Below are 17,760 nucleotides of genomic sequence, written 5' to 3' on the forward strand. Positions count from 1 at the left end.
TGTTCTTTTAATACGTTGACATTATTACATTTGGCTCAATGTTTACATACATGTGTAAAAATCAAATGTACGAGCTGTGATAACTGTGTCTGATAGAATGAAGAGTCGACTGATATATGAAATATTCCTTTATTGGGTGAGAAAATCAGACCATGTCATAACTGCTGTAAGTCGCACAGAATAGATATCAGTAAGTAACGTATTCTGAATACTTTGGAATACTTAATATATTATCATGCTTTTTACAACAACGTGAATGTACTATTGCTGTGATTTATTACTGTTACTGAAGGTCCGCGACTCCGAACTGCAGTAAAGGGACCTCTGGCTAATACGGCGGGGTCCCTGTCGGCTCGTAGCCGAAAAATAGCTTTACTTTGTTTTATTTTTATTTATTATTTATTTATTTTTGTTTTTTAACTCAAAATGTCCTGTTGTAACTGGACTTTTTGAGTTAAGAAACAGAACAAATCCCAACAACACTTCCCTCATGGTGCTTTATATTGTAAAGTCAGACCCTACAATAATGCACAAAGACTCCAACCCCCTAGAGCAGGCACTTTGGCGACAGTGGGAAGGAAAAACTCACTTATAAAGAGAGAAACCTCCGGCAGACCCAGGCTCTGGGATGGGGTGGCCATCTGCCTCGGCCAGTTGGTGATGAGGGAAGGAAGTTGGGAAAAAAGAGTAGTTATTTTTAACCACTCTGGTTTCAAAATGACATTTAGAAAGCCCAATTGAAATGAATATTTGAAGCCAATTTAAGAGTTTTCTCACATAATCACATGCACGTGTTGGTTAGACTTTAGCGTGCACATGAGAAAGCCCTAAAGATGATGTTTTGGCTCCTCAATTTTGCATGTTTTTTGAAGCTGCTGACGATTGCTTCATCCATTACTGGGTTTCTTGACCACATTAAGAGTACTGGAGAATCCCACCTGTCATGGAGTTCATTGTATATTGTCAGGGCGAGTTCTCCAATGTTCTCCAAGGACATTTTGTACTTTTTTGACAAGATTTTGTTCCAGATCTTCTGGAAAAGCCTCTCTGCAATGAACTCGGATGCTACTGGATTCATTGTCATCGTCTCATTTCCTTCGCTGATGGCGTGCATTACCAGATCTTTGGTCACATTTTTTACAACTTCCTTGTACTCTTGCCTGTCTTTAGAGACACTGAGTACTCTTGCTGGTAATGCCAACAGGTGTTTGGTGAAGATTGAGACGGTAATATTGTCAAGCTGTTCCCTCAGATTAAAGATCAAAAGGTTTTCTTTGCAGTTGTGTGTTTTGCAAAGATCTTTGAGAATGGCCTTGCCCACTTTGAAAATGCTGTTGTGGGATAAATTCAAGTGTTTCTCCTCAACTTCAGGCCAGATTTTCTCAATCAGACGACGGCTGATGCAGTTAGGAGTGAGGCGCTCTGTGAAGATCTTGTATTTGGAGGAGACTTTTTCTTTGGCCAGTAAAACCACCAACTGAACAACCCAGTTGACGCGCACCTTTTTCTGCAGCTTCAGTGTCTTTTCCAAAGCTGATACTTCAGCCTGGTTGGTCTCATCTTTGAATACAAACTGCACTTCTTCTAACACTTGTTTTTCCTGTCCAGTTTGTTTCTTTGCGTCCTCTACCATTGTCTTCTCCTCTGACAGGACTTTCTTATTTTCTTCCTCCTCGACCTCCAGGTCGCCCAGTGTACTCTTTGGCAGAGTGCACACTAATTCTGGTTTTGCTTGTTGGTCACTCGTGTTTGACATTTAAGCTACGATGTTACAATGAGTCAGACATTCAAATGTGACTGAGGGTAGCAGAACAAAATCTCATCCAGTGAATCGCTCGTGACTATAAGAAACGCGCTGGTCCAGTGTGGGTTTCACCTGCAATTTATAGACCTGAGTTGACTGTGACGTCACGGCCTGGTTCTTTTGCCTTTCATCTTTGAATCAGGCCCCGCCCACAACAACGTTCCCTATTGGCTCTTTGAAAATAGGTAACGCCCATAAAGAACGGGCTGTCGGAGTTTCTGACGTCATGGCCCGATTCTCTCTCCTTTAATGTTTGAAACAGGCCCGAAAATACGGTGGCCCTGAGAGGCCAAACGGACTGCAACTTCAGAAAACACTTGCAAAAAGAAAAATGCTGCAAAAAGAAAAATGCTGCAGAAAGAAAAACGCTGTAAAAGCACACACAGCACAACGGAAATGTTTCTGGGGAGACAATAACCAGACGGACCAGTTGCACGAACCAAAACATGTATGTATGGCTGTTTCCCAATTCAGGGTCTGCAGCCTTAAAGGTCCTCAAGGGCCGCACTCAAAGACCGCTGATGCCGGAAGTGTGAGGCTTGTAGGCTTGTGAGATGGGACGGTCTGCCCAGGTTGCCTAGCAACCATGATACTAACAGCTGGAAACGTTTCATACAGCTTTGTTTGACAGAAATGAAGGAGAACATCTTTTGTACATTTGTTTCTACATGAGCTCTGTGTGATTAGCTGAGTATCTGAGGCTGAGACCACAGGACTGTAAACATGATTGTTGGGCTTCATGTCTGTGCTGAACAGTCATTTAAGATTAGCTAGTAAACAACAATTAGCTGATGTTGTTCATGAGACTAAAGTCATCTCACTGTGGTGATGTAAATATAATATGGCCAATATTATATTAATCATTATTAGTTATTACAGCAGTGAACTTGAACTCTGTGCCAAACACTGAGCTTCAGTAAAGATTCAAGTTGCAGTTATTTATATTTCCTGTCACCTTAAATCTTCACTTAAACACAAGTATCTGTGACAGTGTATATATATAGATGTATTATATATATAAGAGACAAATATTGTTCTTTTAATATGTTGGCATTACTAAATTTGGCTCAATGCTTACATACATGTGTAAAAAGGAAAATGTAGGAGCTGTGATAACTGTGTCTGATAGAATGAAGAGTAGACTGATATATGAAATATTCCTTTATTGGGTGAGAAAATCAGACCATGTCATAACTGCTGTAAGTCATACAGAATAGACATCAGAGCCTTAAACAGGCTGACGTCTGCTAAATGGGTCAAACTGGGCAGAAAGTCTACAAACACATAACATCCTTATAGAATATGATGTAACACTATAGATCAACTTAGCTCAGAATATATAAAGCATATAAACAGTTACAGCAATATGATGCAACAAACACAGCAGCTACTGATCCAAAATACTCAAAGCTTCATAGAACTGAAACAAACATTTATTTTAGCTCCATTCTGCTGCTGATACAGACTTTAGGTTTCTGAACATTAAACTTGTTGCTGCCTTTCATAGTGTGTAGCTTGAAGGCCCTGAGTACTCTGAGTACTTTCTCCCACACTGGAAACACTGGGATGATCACATTATGTGAACATTACCTAATAAGACTGATTCAGCACAGACAGTTATGTTAAACTTTCCTAGCAGTCCTTCACAAACAGGGAACAGTCTGTCTATTCTCTCCATCTGTCAGCTGCTGCTGGCTCTTCCTCCTCCTCTTCCTCACACACTGCTGAGTTTGTCCTGGTGGATCATCAGGGGTGCAAAGCCTCACAGATGATGTGCAGCAGTGGGTCCCTCAGTCTGTCCTCACTCTGGACACTTGCAGTCGTCACACATGGAAATCAAATGTGTGATAAGCTGCAGGATTCAAACACAAGTGTAACTTATAAACACATGTTCATACTTTTATTCCACAATCAGAGAGAAAGAAACAGAGAGAGAGTGCAGGACAGACAGACAGGTGACAGTCTCAGGTGTACACACTGCTACAAACAGGAGGATTTAGTGTTTGTGTTATTACGAGTGTAAACAAGAAGAGTTCCAGATGGTGCAGTGGACACATGTGTGACTGCTGTGATTAAAGCATCTTTCTTTCAGCTTAACGAGTGAACCGTCAGCTCGTTCAAACACACGTTAAAGTCCGTTTGGCTGACACCACCGAACAGAGGCAGCAATATAACATAGCTAACATTAACAGTGCAGTGGATCCTGCTTGTGCCGTCATATTCAGGACTGCAAACCGAGCAGCATCACTGACTTTCAGCCTGTTGTGTTTGTGGATATATGACTGACTTTAATTATCCATAAAATCATCAGATTCTCTGTAAGATTAAGGTCAACTATTGAACGGTGGATATTTTGAAGTAAAGGCTTTAAAACCAAGTTAGTACAAACGTCACTAATGTCACATAACTTTGCCGACATGTGGCCAACAGCAATGTTTTAATGTTCTTCATTATTCAACATTCGCACATAAATAAGTGACATCATATTCAGTACTTACTTTTGACAGTTCACTCTTCGGCCGCTCCCTTCTGCCTTCTGCCGTATTTTGCGGCAAAATGAGCCACACGCACCGCCGCGCTATGAATTTTGGGATATATGGGACCACGAAGCGTGCACCGGACCACGCTTGATATTTGGGGAAATCAGTTAGGTGGCACTGAATTTTTCCTTACTTGTAATTTTGATATTGATAAAATCCCTTTAGAAACCTCTGCTTTTCATCGTCAAGCTTTTTTAGCTTGGACTCCTATTTACAAGCACTACTTTAGTCCACACAGTTATTATATCTGGAATAACAAGGATGTTTTATTTAAAAGAAAATCTCTCTTCTTAGATAATTGGTTTAGGAATAACATTGTTTTAGTCAACCAATTATATGATTCGAATGGTACGCTTTTCTCCTATGAAGAATTTTGTTTACATTTCAATTTAGCTATAAATCGTCATGATTATACAAAAGTATTTGGATCAATACCATCAGGGGTTTGTATGCTGTTTAAGAATCAACCTAATATCACTTCATTCCACAGGCCGTACAAACTTTTGTTGGCAAGATTTGCTTTTCTAAGCAATCTAAAAACAACAATAAATCGATCAGATCTTTATTTCAGAGTACCATAACCACGCTACCATATGTTATTTTTTTCTGGAACCGGCTGTCAGATGCTGTTATGTCGAACGAAGTTTGGAGACTGTCATGGTCCTGAGTCTGAGGACTCAGTGTTTTGTGTTTCCTTATGCTTTTGTTCATTCCGAGTGTGTATTCTGTTGTGATTTTGCCATTTGTTAGGTTTCTGTTCTTTGCCTGCCTGCTCCCACTTCTCTGTGTTCCCTCTGTCTGTCCATGGTGTTATTGTGTCTGCTCATGAGTCTGCCTGTCAAGTTCAGTGTCCGGTCTGGTTCTCTGTGCCTGTTAGTTTCCTGTTTTATTCTGAAAGTTCATGTCTCATGTCAGTGTGTTCAGTTTTACCTCTCCCCTGTCTCGTTAGCCTAATTGCTCCCAGCTGTGTCTCCCTCCTGTGGCCCATTCCCTGATTACTCCCCGTGTATTTAAGCCCTGTGTCTTCCTGTGCTCTCTGTCGCGTCGTCTGTTTAACGCCATGTCCGTCTGCATCATTCTAACCCGGTGTTCAGTCTGCATCTCTCTGCCATCTTTCTTTGTGTATTTTGTTCCTCCTCCCGTGCGTGTTTGGTTTAAGTTAGTGATGGCCAAATGAAGCTTTCTGAAGCACTGAAGCTTGTATTGAAAAACGGTTCATTACTCGAAGCTTTTCAACACAGTCCTCTCCGGTGACATCTGGTGGCGAATATTTTGAAGAGCAGCTTGAATCTGCAAAATAAAACGGACTGCTCAATCATCACTGCTCACTCAAGAGTGGAGTTCTCTCTGATATTGGGCCACCGTTCCGTTGCTTTGAACATGTAATTGGTTTTGTTTTCTCGATTGGGGGGCTGAAAAAAATGTAATGCGTATCTGCGTAATACATTTTGATCAATAAACTTTCCCTATTTAAACATGCACTATGGTGTGGCCTTTCTTTGCTCATAACTCCTTTATGTTGGTAAATACAATAAGTGAGCAATATATACATATGATAACGCACAGCTCATGGAGTATGCCCCTGCTGTGAAGTCCTGCCTCCATCTACTTGTCATTTAATCACTGGACAGCTGGACAGGTTCATACAAAATATTAGACGAGGCCAATTGTCCTATACATATTTTTGACATAGGGGTGGGATTGATTGTGAACTGGAAAGGGAAAATGCTTAGGAAGCTGAGTACGGCTGCATCGTTACTGATTTGTAGAATCATTTTGATTCGATACAGGATCCGATTCAATTTCATTGGAATCTGGAAAGTTTTGCCTCAGTCGGAAATATTACAATGGTCATGTATCAGTATATATCCATAATTTCGTATCTATTAAAAGAAAGCTGACACATGTGAGACTTAATTAGAGATGTAAACAGAGAGTTATGAAACCTGCAGCTGCAGAAGCCAGCGAAAAAAAGAGGCAAACACAGCGCGGACCCGACGACACACCAAAATCTGATTCTGATGCGTCGGGTCCGCGCTCTGTGTTCACGTTTGTATGCAGAATCCGTAAACCTGCTCCCAGTTACTGTTTTAGCTGCATGGTGTTTGACGACATGTTGTGAGGTTTAACCTGAGATGCTGGCGTTTCAGGCATAATAACGTTAATTTACAAATCGACACGGGATTTTAATGAATCAATATCACTTTATTCAATTTAGCATGGATTGTAATCAGAAAGGCGATAATCAAAACCCACCTCTAATCAAGAACTTGCAAAGTAACCACCCCTTCGGAGGTGGGGTGCCCCCGGCCTCTCGGCCTGGGGCTCGGTCACTCAGGCGCAGCTGGGGGCCGGCGGAGCTCACGGGCGCGTCACTGCAACTCCCCCTGGCTTCTGCTCCGCGGCTGCTGAGTGAGCCCTCATCTGGGACTCTCCTCAGCTCTTACTGGAACAGTGGCGCGGCTGCCCCTCTGTTGGTCTTCCTTGGTCTCTTGTGTTCTGGGGGCCTCTGGTTGTCTGGAGTTTTGATCTCCTCCATACCCGCTTCATGCCCTGGAGGACGGGGCTGTGGCCCCCCCACACTCCCTAGCAGATCGTTACATGGAGAAACCTTTGGAATACAAGTGCACTGATCCACACAGGTATGCACACGCGTGTTCACTGCTCATAGACCCAAATTACACCTTTCTTGGCCGCTACTTCAAAGCACATTGTGCGCTGTCTGTCCTGCGTGCTGCACAACAACATTGAATATTTAGTATTTACTGCTGTTTACACTTAGCTAGATTAATGCGATGGTGTTGTGTTTAGTATGTTGCTTTGTTTTTTTTGCTTGTTTTCTATTTTTTCTCAACAGGTGATCCAGGAGATTTTTTTTCTCCCCCCCTGTCTCACTGTCCCTCTCCCCTTCTGTTTTTCCTTTCCTTCCTCTTTCTTTCTCCCTTTCCTATCCCTCACTCATGTCTGTCCCGTCTGTAACATCTGAAAATAAAATATAATAAATAATAAAAACAAAGATCGACCAAATGGACCAATACGGCAATGCCACGATGATCCATTTGGCAAAGTAAATCCATTGGGTATCCTTGTTGGTCTTGAGACAACAATTCTGACGGCTAAAGAACCAAATGGGACAGGCAAAAAAAAAAAAAAAAAAAGAACTTGCAAAGTAAAAACATGATCAATGTCAGGTAGCCCTTTTGTTATTTACATTTAAAAAGAGGATTAGTGTTACTGTGCGCTGGCTGAGTCTGTTTCTTTTCTTAGAAATAGTTTCTCCTGCCCTGGAGAAAATCCACTTGCATGGAACAGAAGAGGCTGTGGAGTGCAGGAACTACACTGCAAGCTGGTAGATATGCAGGTATTCCTGGGTCCTGCAGACTATCACCTAAAAACAATAAACAAAATGATTTTCTAAACTGTAGCAATGTAATGTACGTATAGTGTCAAATACATTGTTGTAGTCTTCATTAGCTTTAATTCACATGGAAGTGTTCCTAAAGTCATATGCTGTAATGATATTTACATTATGAAAACATGATTTTGGACATTTCAAGTTTTTCACTTCGGCAGATAAAATGAATTGAGCAAAATCAACTCAAAATATTCCCACACGCCAGAACGTCCTCTCTTCCTCGCTGGCTCCATATCTGTCAGTGGAATGATCACCTCTTCGCTCTCTGTCACCATCAACACACTCCACGAATCCCGAGGATGATTCACTTCCTTATATCCGTTTGAATCAGGTACCGAAGCAGTTACGTGCGTAATGAAGCTTCGGACGTCACTGGTCACGTGACTTTTGCCAAACGAAGCAAGCCTCGACACAGTGCTTCTGAACCAGTGTGTTGTTTTTTTCGACACATGCTCCGGAGCGTCAGCTTCAAGCGGGCCATCACTACACAACACCATTATTGTGGTACTGTTTAATTCCATTTTGTATTGTACTGATGTTTAAATAAAGGTTTTGGGAAAAAAAGATATTTGGGGAAATCGATGGCGCATTTGGAGTACACTTCGAATTGGGACAGCCGTCGTCACGTGGCGGTGACGTAATCGAATTGTTTTGTTTTCTTTCTTTTTTCGCTGTCAAAGTCGATCTTTTTTTTTTTAAATTTGCATTTGCACAGAAATGCACAACAATTATGGCAATCTCTACAAAAATTCTATTTTCCCAACATGAAATAGTATCAGAACAGGCTGAATTCCAACATATAGAAGATAGATAATGAACAGGAAGTACAAACAACAACAAATAAATAAATAAAAACAAACCCCACACAGAATCAAAGCAAACAAACAAACAAAACAAAAAAAAAGACGTTATACCTTAGGGGTTTTCTAGCAGATCTAGTTCAATAATCATATGATTCAAAACCAGAGTTTGTTTTTTGTCCATAAATTTAACAGATGAGAGGAAGAGGCAGAGTTCTTTGTGAAAAGTAAAAAAGGACGGCTTTGTTTTCAGAAAACGACATTTGTGAATGAAGAATTTTCCCATAATAATTATTACATTTAGAACATTTTCAAGCTTCTTTTCTTTTCTTAGAGAACCAAAGATAATATCGTTTTTAGAAAATTCAAGTAAGTTTGTAATCTTTGGAAAGAGCCAGTAGTGCACATCATTCCACAGGGCTTTACAGAATATACAATTATAAAACAAATGTTCTGTTGATTCAATATCCCCATCACAAAAAGAGCAAGAATTATTATCAATAGCAAAGCGACGTCTGAGAAATTCTTTGAAAGGGTAAATACCAGAAAGGATTTTGTAGTGGACCTCCTTAGCTTTGGGTGGAATGGGAAGTTTTAGGTAATTTTTTCGATCTCTTTCTTTTGATCACCGGAGAACAGATGTGAGAAGGAATTTGGATTGGATCTATAAGGGAAAAAATATTAGTAAATAATTCCCTAATTTGGGAGTTTTTTAGACTGTTAGCTGTAATGTTGTGCCCATTTACCAAGAGTTCAGGGAGGTCAGGGGATCTATAGTCAGGGTTTTGTAAAAGATTATATGCTGTACATAGAATGTTTTGAGGGATAGCCTTAGTAATTTTTTGAAATTCGTTGTTATTTATTTGCAGATTATAATTGGTGGTGAAATCTTCTAATAAAAATTTACCTCTATCATTTAACAAATGCATCACTGACCAGATGCCCTTATCGTACCATTTTTTTTATAAAGATTGATTTGTTTCCAACGTTTATGTAGCGACAGTTCCATAGGGGAGTGTTGTGTGGCTATAGTTATGTTTGTATATTAATTTCCAGTATAATACAACTTGCTGGTGAAAGGAAGAGAGCTGTATGGGGAGTTTTATGTCAAAATCACATCTAAGTAAAAGATTAATTCCACATAGATCTGAGAATATTTTGCTTGGAATGTGAAACCAAAGGCTATTTTGACTTCTTAAAAATGACCTAAGCCAATTTATTTTTAGGGTGCCATTTAAGCTATGTAATCGCACTTAAAATGCATACTTCAAGCGTGCAGACCCTGAATTGGGACACAGCCACTGTGGAGCGCCATATTTCGACTGCCACAGTAGCCGGAAATACGTACCCTGCATGGACACAGTGGAGTGGATCGTAAAGGTTGGGACAGAGTCTTTCATATGTACATTTGCCGTAATTTCATAATTCTGGCAATCTGGCACTCTGTTTGCGTTACAACAACAGTCATTTTTAAATTGTGTGTGTGGGTTTTTTTTAATCGTCCTTCCTGGCAGAGAAACACGTGTCTGTTTACTGGCCCTGGTTAAAGTGAGAGCGCTGGATTTGTCAGGGCTCTGTGTGCGGGCAGGCGGAGAGGAGGATCCAAACGCAGGCCTCAGACACAAACGTGAAACTCAAAACTTCAGCTTTATTGCTGACATGAAAACCAAAAGTGAAGTGACCACTGAAACCGGAGACCAGGAACACACAGGCATAATCTGAGGGTACGACGCAACACTGAGCACAGGAAAACACAGGGCTAATATACACAGGGTGGTAATCAGCGAATGGGCAACAGGAGGGAGACACAGCTGGGAGAGATCAGGGTTAACGAGACGGGGGAGCCAAGCTGCCCACACTAACATAAGACGCAGACCTTCACAATAAAACAGGAACAAGCAACCATCACACTAAGACACAGACTTGATATTTGAGAGACAGACAGAAAATGACACATGGAACTAGACATATACTAAGTAGACCCAACCGAAGAACAAATCCTAAACACAAACATGAAACTCTAATAATAAACATCATAATCATCATCATCATTAACACAACAAGAGAACAAGAAAACAATCCCTGATGCAAAATTACACCAAAACATAATAAACTCAAAATACTGGGTCCAACGGACCCAGAACCGTGACAGGATTAAGGGCTTACAAGACAAAAAATACACAAAATACTGTACTTCTTACTTCCACTTCAGTAAAAAGTTGAGTGAATACTTCTACTTTTAGTCGAGTATTTTTAAACAGAGGTATCTGAACTTTAGTAAGGAATGTGTGGACTTTTGACACCTCTGGTTAGCATTTAGTGGTCAGTTTCAAACGTATTTGTTTTTTGCTTGTTATCGAACAAATCCACTACTTTTCACTGTCAGTAACATCAATGCACAACGTTCCATTCAGTGCATATCACACTTTGTCTTTCATTCCACCTGCATCAACATTGAAAAGTTTGTCACAAAGCGATTTATATATTTATAAATACTAATACTCTCTATTCAGGCAGCACGGTGCATGGTGGTTAGCACTGTTGCTGCACAGCAAGAAGGTCCTGAGTTCAATTCCACCATCAGGCCGGGGTCTTTCTGTGTGGAGTCTGCATGTTCTCCCCGTGTTTGCGTGGGTTCCCTCCGGGTACTCCGGCTTCCTCCCACCGTCCAAAGACATGCAGCTTGTGGGGATAGGTTAATTGGATAATCCAAATTGTAACTAGGTGTGAATGTGCAAATGGTTGTCTGTCCCTGTGTGTTGGCCCTGTGACAGACTGGCGACCTGTCCAGGGTGCACCCCGCCTCTCGCCCTATGACAGCTGGGATAGGCTCCAGCGCCCCAGCGCCCCTGAAAAGGATAAGCGGAAGGATGGATGGAATACTCTCCATTCTATTCTGCTTTTTTTATTACTCAGATTTGAGTTAGCCTTTGTTAAATTGTCTGTTATATGTCAATAGATACGTATGTCACAAATTAAAGTGCCTTGTAAATTATGTTTGTTTTTTTAAAATAATTTTCTCCCCAAATCTCTTACATGCTAACTATAACGTGTTATTTCTGCTAAAACCTGAACTTAAATGTGTATATGGTGTTTATCTGTTTCTCTCTGTTTTAGATGCACATATCAATTTGGAATTCTGCCTCCAGGCCAGAATTGCAGGAATGCACCACGTGTTGCAGAAGACTCTTTCACTGCCCTCTGTGCCCCACTTTCAGACCTACTGTCAGGGCAAAGATTGAGGAGCAGATAAATGGACACATTAAAAATGCTTTGCCTTTCAAAGGTATGTTGAATTAAATATACCTCATAGTTAAAGTTATAAATATGCACTTCTTTTCAGCACTTCTGCAGTCTCTCTGTTGACTCAAAAGTTGCTTTTCACATTGTACAGTTCAGGGCATTCATCAGCTAGAAAAAAGTGTGTTTTATTAAATATATTTTTATTTCTTCTTCACCACATTTCTTGACAGCTCTTGTGATCCACACCATTTTGCTTTCATTATTGAGCATGGCTTGGATGCTTTTCTTAATATGTACAATCTGATTGTTAGATAAACTGATTGCATTCTGTACAACTACATTTAAATTATATGTGGGTTTTTTTTCTCTCTTACAGACAAAATGATATGCCGGTGCAGGCTGCAGTGTAGGACGACAGGACACTTTCACTGCCCTGTCTGTAACATGACAATCATACGGCGTGGGGATATGGCACGGCATTTATTGTCATGTCAGCATTCTTCAATGCCAAGTCAGCCACCACTATCAGGACTGCTCTCCGCTGCACTCTCCGTGGAACCCCGCCCCCCTCCCGCTGCACTCTCCGTGGAGCCCCGCCTCCCTCCTGCTGCCGTGGAGCCCCGCAGAAACAACTGAAAAGACTAACAATAAGTCCCCCCAGGCCACCCCACTGGACACGCCACTGCAAACAGACTGGGCCGAACCTCCACAGAAGAAAATACAGTCAGATGATCCTGACTTCTCAGCAAAGGTTCGCATCATTCATAAACTCATTAAGACAGTGCACCATTTAAAAAATGTTTCGGGGGACGTTCCTCCTCCCTCTCTGAACAAGATAGCTCACAATCTAATGACTGTGATTAAGCTATCCCCAATAGTGAAGTGCAGATTCTAATTGAGGGCAATGCTAAGAACTGGGCTCATACAACCATCATAATCCTTCGGGATCATTATAATGAACGCATGGAGGAGGCAGTTAAGACTCTTTTTGAGTTTCCTGAACAGGACTGGAGAGGCCCGTTTGAGATAGCGGCATCCTGGGCCAAAAGGAATCTGGGCCGCCGTCTTCAGCCTGAATCTTTGGAGCAAACTGAGGCTGTCATTGTGGCGAAGCTGGCAGACGTGCAGGCAACTATTGGATCGACGGAGCGGAGCAACGCCATCAATGAACCAGATCATCAGCCACAAGTACATGGAGAGGTGAGACATTTGGACATGATTGTACCCCTGATTGAAGCATCGCAATCAGCTTCTTTGGACACACAACCCGCAGCACTGCAGGCCACTACTGGCCGGATCGTTTCTGTCACAGCACAAGTTCAGTCTCCACCCACAGCTAACACCGCACCCAAAACTACGACTGCTACGACGTCTGACCCGATTGGAGGTGAACTGTCACTCTCCAGTAAGACAGAGGAGGGAAGAGACGGCGATCTGAGACCTGCCACTCCTGTGCATCTACAGGAACCAGGGCCCAATCAAGTGGCAGCGAGAGACCAGAGGGTGAGGAGAATCCCTACAGCACTTCATGGGGTTTCTTCTGAAGGGAAATCTTCTCCCGCCATTCAGCTACAACAGAACATGGAGGCGATGGACCTCATACAGGGGGAATCCACCCCCAAGAAGACCAACACAGCTTCAGTTGGACAACAGGTATGCACCCCGACGAGACATCCAAGCACAAAGAAAAAGCTCAGAGAGTGGAGACTGCACACAAAGGAAGCATCGGTGATCACTGGAGACACCAATGTGGGCTTGATTCCTCCTTATGTTGCGGAGGGAGTCCAAATTGACAGAATGGGGCCATGCAGAGATCCTTGTGGATAAAGCAGACAGTGACACATCGGTGGAGAAGCTGGTTCTCTCCTTCAGCCTGAATAACAGGTGTCAGAGGGATAAAAATTAGGGGTGCAACGATATTCGTATCGATATTGAACCGTTCGATACAGTGCTTTCGGTTCGGTACGCATATGTATCGAACAATACAACATTTGTAATTTATTTTATCAATTTTCCTTCTGACGATGCTGTCTGTGTTGAGCGCTCAGTGAATCTGTGTTCGACTACTCCGCCTAGGCTGCACTGTCCAGCGCAGATCCACTGAGCGCTCCACACAGACAGCATAGTCAGAAGGAAGAGCGCAGGGCACCTCCCCCACCCTCATTCAGATCTGGCGTTTGGAATTATTTTGGTTTTCATGTGACGTATGACCCTGAAGGTAAGCGAGTCATGGACTAAAGTAAAACAGTATGTTGGATGTGCCATGCAATGCTTAATTACATTGTTGTGAACTAGTGTGCTAGCGCAGTTAGCTCGTTAACGTGTTGGCCGTCTAGCCCCATGCACAGAGCGATCGGCGGTAGCTCGTTAACGGAGATTTGCCGTGTTGTGGCGTTAAGGTCATTTCAACGAGATTAACCTGAAAGCACTAGTGGGAACACAACGAATATGACTGCACATTTACGCCGACATCATCCTAGTGCAAAGACAAAAACAACAAGCATGCTACTAACTTTAGCCGAGTCATTTAGACAGCTGTTAGCACATGATTCTCCTTATGCTGCTGAGAATATAGCCCAGAAGAAGCGGATAGTACAGCTTTTATTTTGGAAAGAGCCATTTCTCTGTAATAAACTCTCTTTTCCAAAGATGAGTGATTCCTCAATCAGATACAGGGCTTGCAATATCGCTAGCCCGACGTCCCGGAGCTAGCGATTTTTTCAGTCGGGCTACCATAATCTATCTCTTCCCTGCCCGTCGGGCTATTGTAGGAAAAATATATGTCAATGCTTTTGCATTCTTTCAGAAATGTAGCTGGGTAATTATGTCATTGGCATCGGTGAGCCGCTGTCAATATGTGACATATTGAAGTCGCGTTTGAATTTGCGCTTGTTTTTTTGCTTTCACTTTGCAATCGTGCGAACTGTGTATAGAGAGCGACAGCACTGATCTGTGAGTGATGATAATTTGTGCACCAATTCCTCTGACATCGTCTTATTAATCGTTAGCTTACTATGCAAACATGACAAGTGAAATCTCCCGCAGCTTAAACATGTGAGAGGTTGATCGCGCAGAGAATCGCTGAGCTTATGTGAGTGAGTGTGTAAAAGCATTTCAGTTCTGCTGAGCCAAATAAGACAGGTCAGGGTGAAGAAGTGACAGCCAAAGAAAAGCTTACCACAAAACGGAGAAGTTATGACAAATCAGACTATAAGGCAAAAAGAAAGTGCAGCTTTATGGTTTCATGGACAAAAGAATTTCTGTGGCTGCGATATGACGAGCTAAATAACCAGGGCTGCACATAAGTGGTCCGCAGGTGCGCATTCGCTGTCAAAATAAAAAACACGCACAAGGGTTAGGGTTAAATTTAAAAACTGTACTTTTGAGTTAAAATATATATTTATAATTTTAATAAATGACAAATTAAAAATGCTTGAACATTTTTTTGTATCGAAAAAATATCGAACCGTGACACCAAAGTATCGAACCGAACCGAACCGTGAATTTTGTGTATCGTTGCACCCCTAATAAAAATGTACCAATAAGGGAGCTGAGAAGAACGCTGAGGTCGGCACAAGAAAAATTCCCCCAAGCTGACATTTATATTCCAGTGATTAACTTTTCTTCTGCCCTTCCCAAAACAGAACAAGACACATTATTACACATAAACAATTTTATTGCAGGTTTAAAGGAGCACATACCTGCTCTACCTGCTGATAAGTTCAGCACAGAATCGGACAATCTTCGCTGGACGGACAAGACTGCAGAGCACATGTTGGATCATTGGAATGATCATGTTAATGGAGCATCTCCATGAAACCAATTTGAGTGACTGATTTTATGTACTCCTGTGCTTGAGGGAGGCTTCAGATGCCATTTTGTGAGAGTTTAACCCCAATACAACCCACTAGAGGGTGCTGTAACTCCATTTAAGGGAATTTTCCCCTTCTCTTTAATTTTCTCCTTGTTTCTTCATTTTTTATTTGTATAGACCCTTTTATGGCCATCCCATTATAAACTCCTGGCCCTGAAGCCTTCCCCAACCTTAACCTCTTTTAACCCCATGCAGGGATTTCATTCCGGCCCTAAACCTAACCTCTGGGTTCCCTAAGCCTTTCAAACTTTCAAACCCCTTTATTTGGGATAAGAGAGGACACTTCCCTCCTGGAGAGCAATCCATGAGTGACGTGGGGGCCCGGGGTGGGAACAGGTGTGGTCTGTGCATGGAGTTTGGCCACCTTCCATGGCCAACCTCCCAACTTGAGCTCCCCCATCTAAACCCCCTAACCCTAACCATACCCCCTCCCCCATCCTAATTCTAATCTTACCCTGGGGGCCATAACACAAAACCCTCATCCTAATGTTTACAGTAAATTACAATTGGACATGGATATTCTCTACATTACAAAAATTGATTGAAACCTCTTTTTATTGGATAAAAAAATTCCCTCTGTGGGGGGAAACTCCCACTAGGTTTATATCTGGGACTCTCCACCATTTGACCTTAGAACTGAAGAAGCTTCTCGGTGAGAGGTGAAACGTCTTCAAGTAACTTAAAGAAGTCCAGACACTTTTTTTGCAAGCTCCTTTGACTACGATGACCTGGATGACTGAGAACCTTCACAGAGATAAAAAATTATATTTAGATTAATAAACCGTGGAATCATGTAAAACATTAAAAACAGTGTATTCAAAATAATATTTTCTGAAAAAACAGTTTCATGGGACAGGGCATAAACATCAGTGTTAAAAAAGGAATATGGCGTGGTAAAACAGTTAAAAAACAGTTATTTCATGACATCATTTTTCAAAAAACAAATACAGTTAAAAATATTAAATATTAAAAAGTTTATTGTACAATGTTTACAGTTCATATTTAATGGTAATGGTTATAAAGGTTCACATACAGAAGGTTAATACAAATTTTACAAAAGGAGAATTGGAAAGGGATTGACAAAACAAAAAACATTCACAGACAGAAGGGTATAAAGGGAGGTGGAGTCAGCCAGGGGTTCATTTGGATTTGAAGCATTGACGAGTGAACATCTCTTACCAGCTGCAGCACTGTGCATTACAGCCACATTTTCGCAGCAGTTTTTTTGTGTGCCAAGCGCCTGAAGAAGACCCTTGAGGGGTCGAAACGTTGCACGTACGGCACACTATTTTTTGAACGTTTTTAATTAATTAAATAAAGCTTTTGTTTTAATTTTTCTTTGTTCTTTTTCCTTTTTTTCCCTTTCATTTTCTTCATTTGTATCTTGTCTCATAAAAGCTCACTTAAGAGTTATAATTATTTAGATAACAAAGGTGAACCCACATCACAAGAACTACAACAATATACAAAACATACAACACAACAACACAAACGCAAACATTTTCCAAAGATTGAGGACTGGATGGCCTCAGCTGATTGGACCGTCGTCCGATACGGAAAAAGGCAGAGGCTTTCCCGTAATCGTGACAACCAGCAGGGTGGGTTTCCTGCGGGAGGGATGGCCCGTGCATTTCCTGCCTCACAGAGGTGGCAGGCTCAGTCCCCTTCCCCTAACCCTAACCCCCTAACCCTATCCACATTCCAAGAAATCCAAACGTGGAAATGTTTGCACACACATGTGATTATGCGCAGAGGTCCACCCTACCAGCCAACCTCAGATCTCCACGCAAGCACACATGAATGCACATACATTTACACACATCCAGGGATGAACTCCCGCTCAGAACACAAATTCCAAGATACTGTAACAGTCACAATGGTGTGGTGTCTCTTTAAGACACCCAAGTCGAGGGTTGATGGTGTCATCAGTTTGTGCCACTGCTCTCTCTCTCTGGGATTATGAGGACACGTGCCTGCACGCTTGTGTTTAACGAGGGACGGATTTATGTTCTCTTCTCCAAACCTTTGTTTTGTTTTGTTTTGTTTGCAACGCTTGGGTTGTATGGACGCTGGGCGTTATGTTG

General features: G+C 41.8%; 1 protein-coding gene across 1 annotated transcript; it reads left to right on the plus strand.

Annotated features, from left to right (window-relative positions):
• Nucleotides 1-7,526: 7,526 nt before the first annotated feature.
• LOC145431898 (uncharacterized) lies at nucleotides 7,527-17,013 on the plus strand. Its single transcript, XM_080308225.1, has 4 exons — nucleotides 7,527-7,705; nucleotides 8,091-8,263; nucleotides 11,677-11,845; nucleotides 12,179-17,013. Exon 4 carries the CDS (start codon nucleotides 12,766-12,768, stop codon nucleotides 13,627-13,629), a length of 864 nt encoding a protein of 287 aa, XP_080164351.1. The 5' UTR covers nucleotides 7,527-7,705; nucleotides 8,091-8,263; nucleotides 11,677-11,845; nucleotides 12,179-12,765; the 3' UTR covers nucleotides 13,630-17,013.
• Nucleotides 17,014-17,760: the final 747 nt, after the last annotated feature.

Source organism: Astatotilapia calliptera, chromosome 11 (assembly GCF_964374335.1).
Source record: "Astatotilapia calliptera chromosome 11, fAstCal68.1, whole genome shotgun sequence".
Lineage (NCBI taxonomy): Eukaryota > Metazoa > Chordata > Actinopteri > Cichliformes > Cichlidae > Astatotilapia > Astatotilapia calliptera.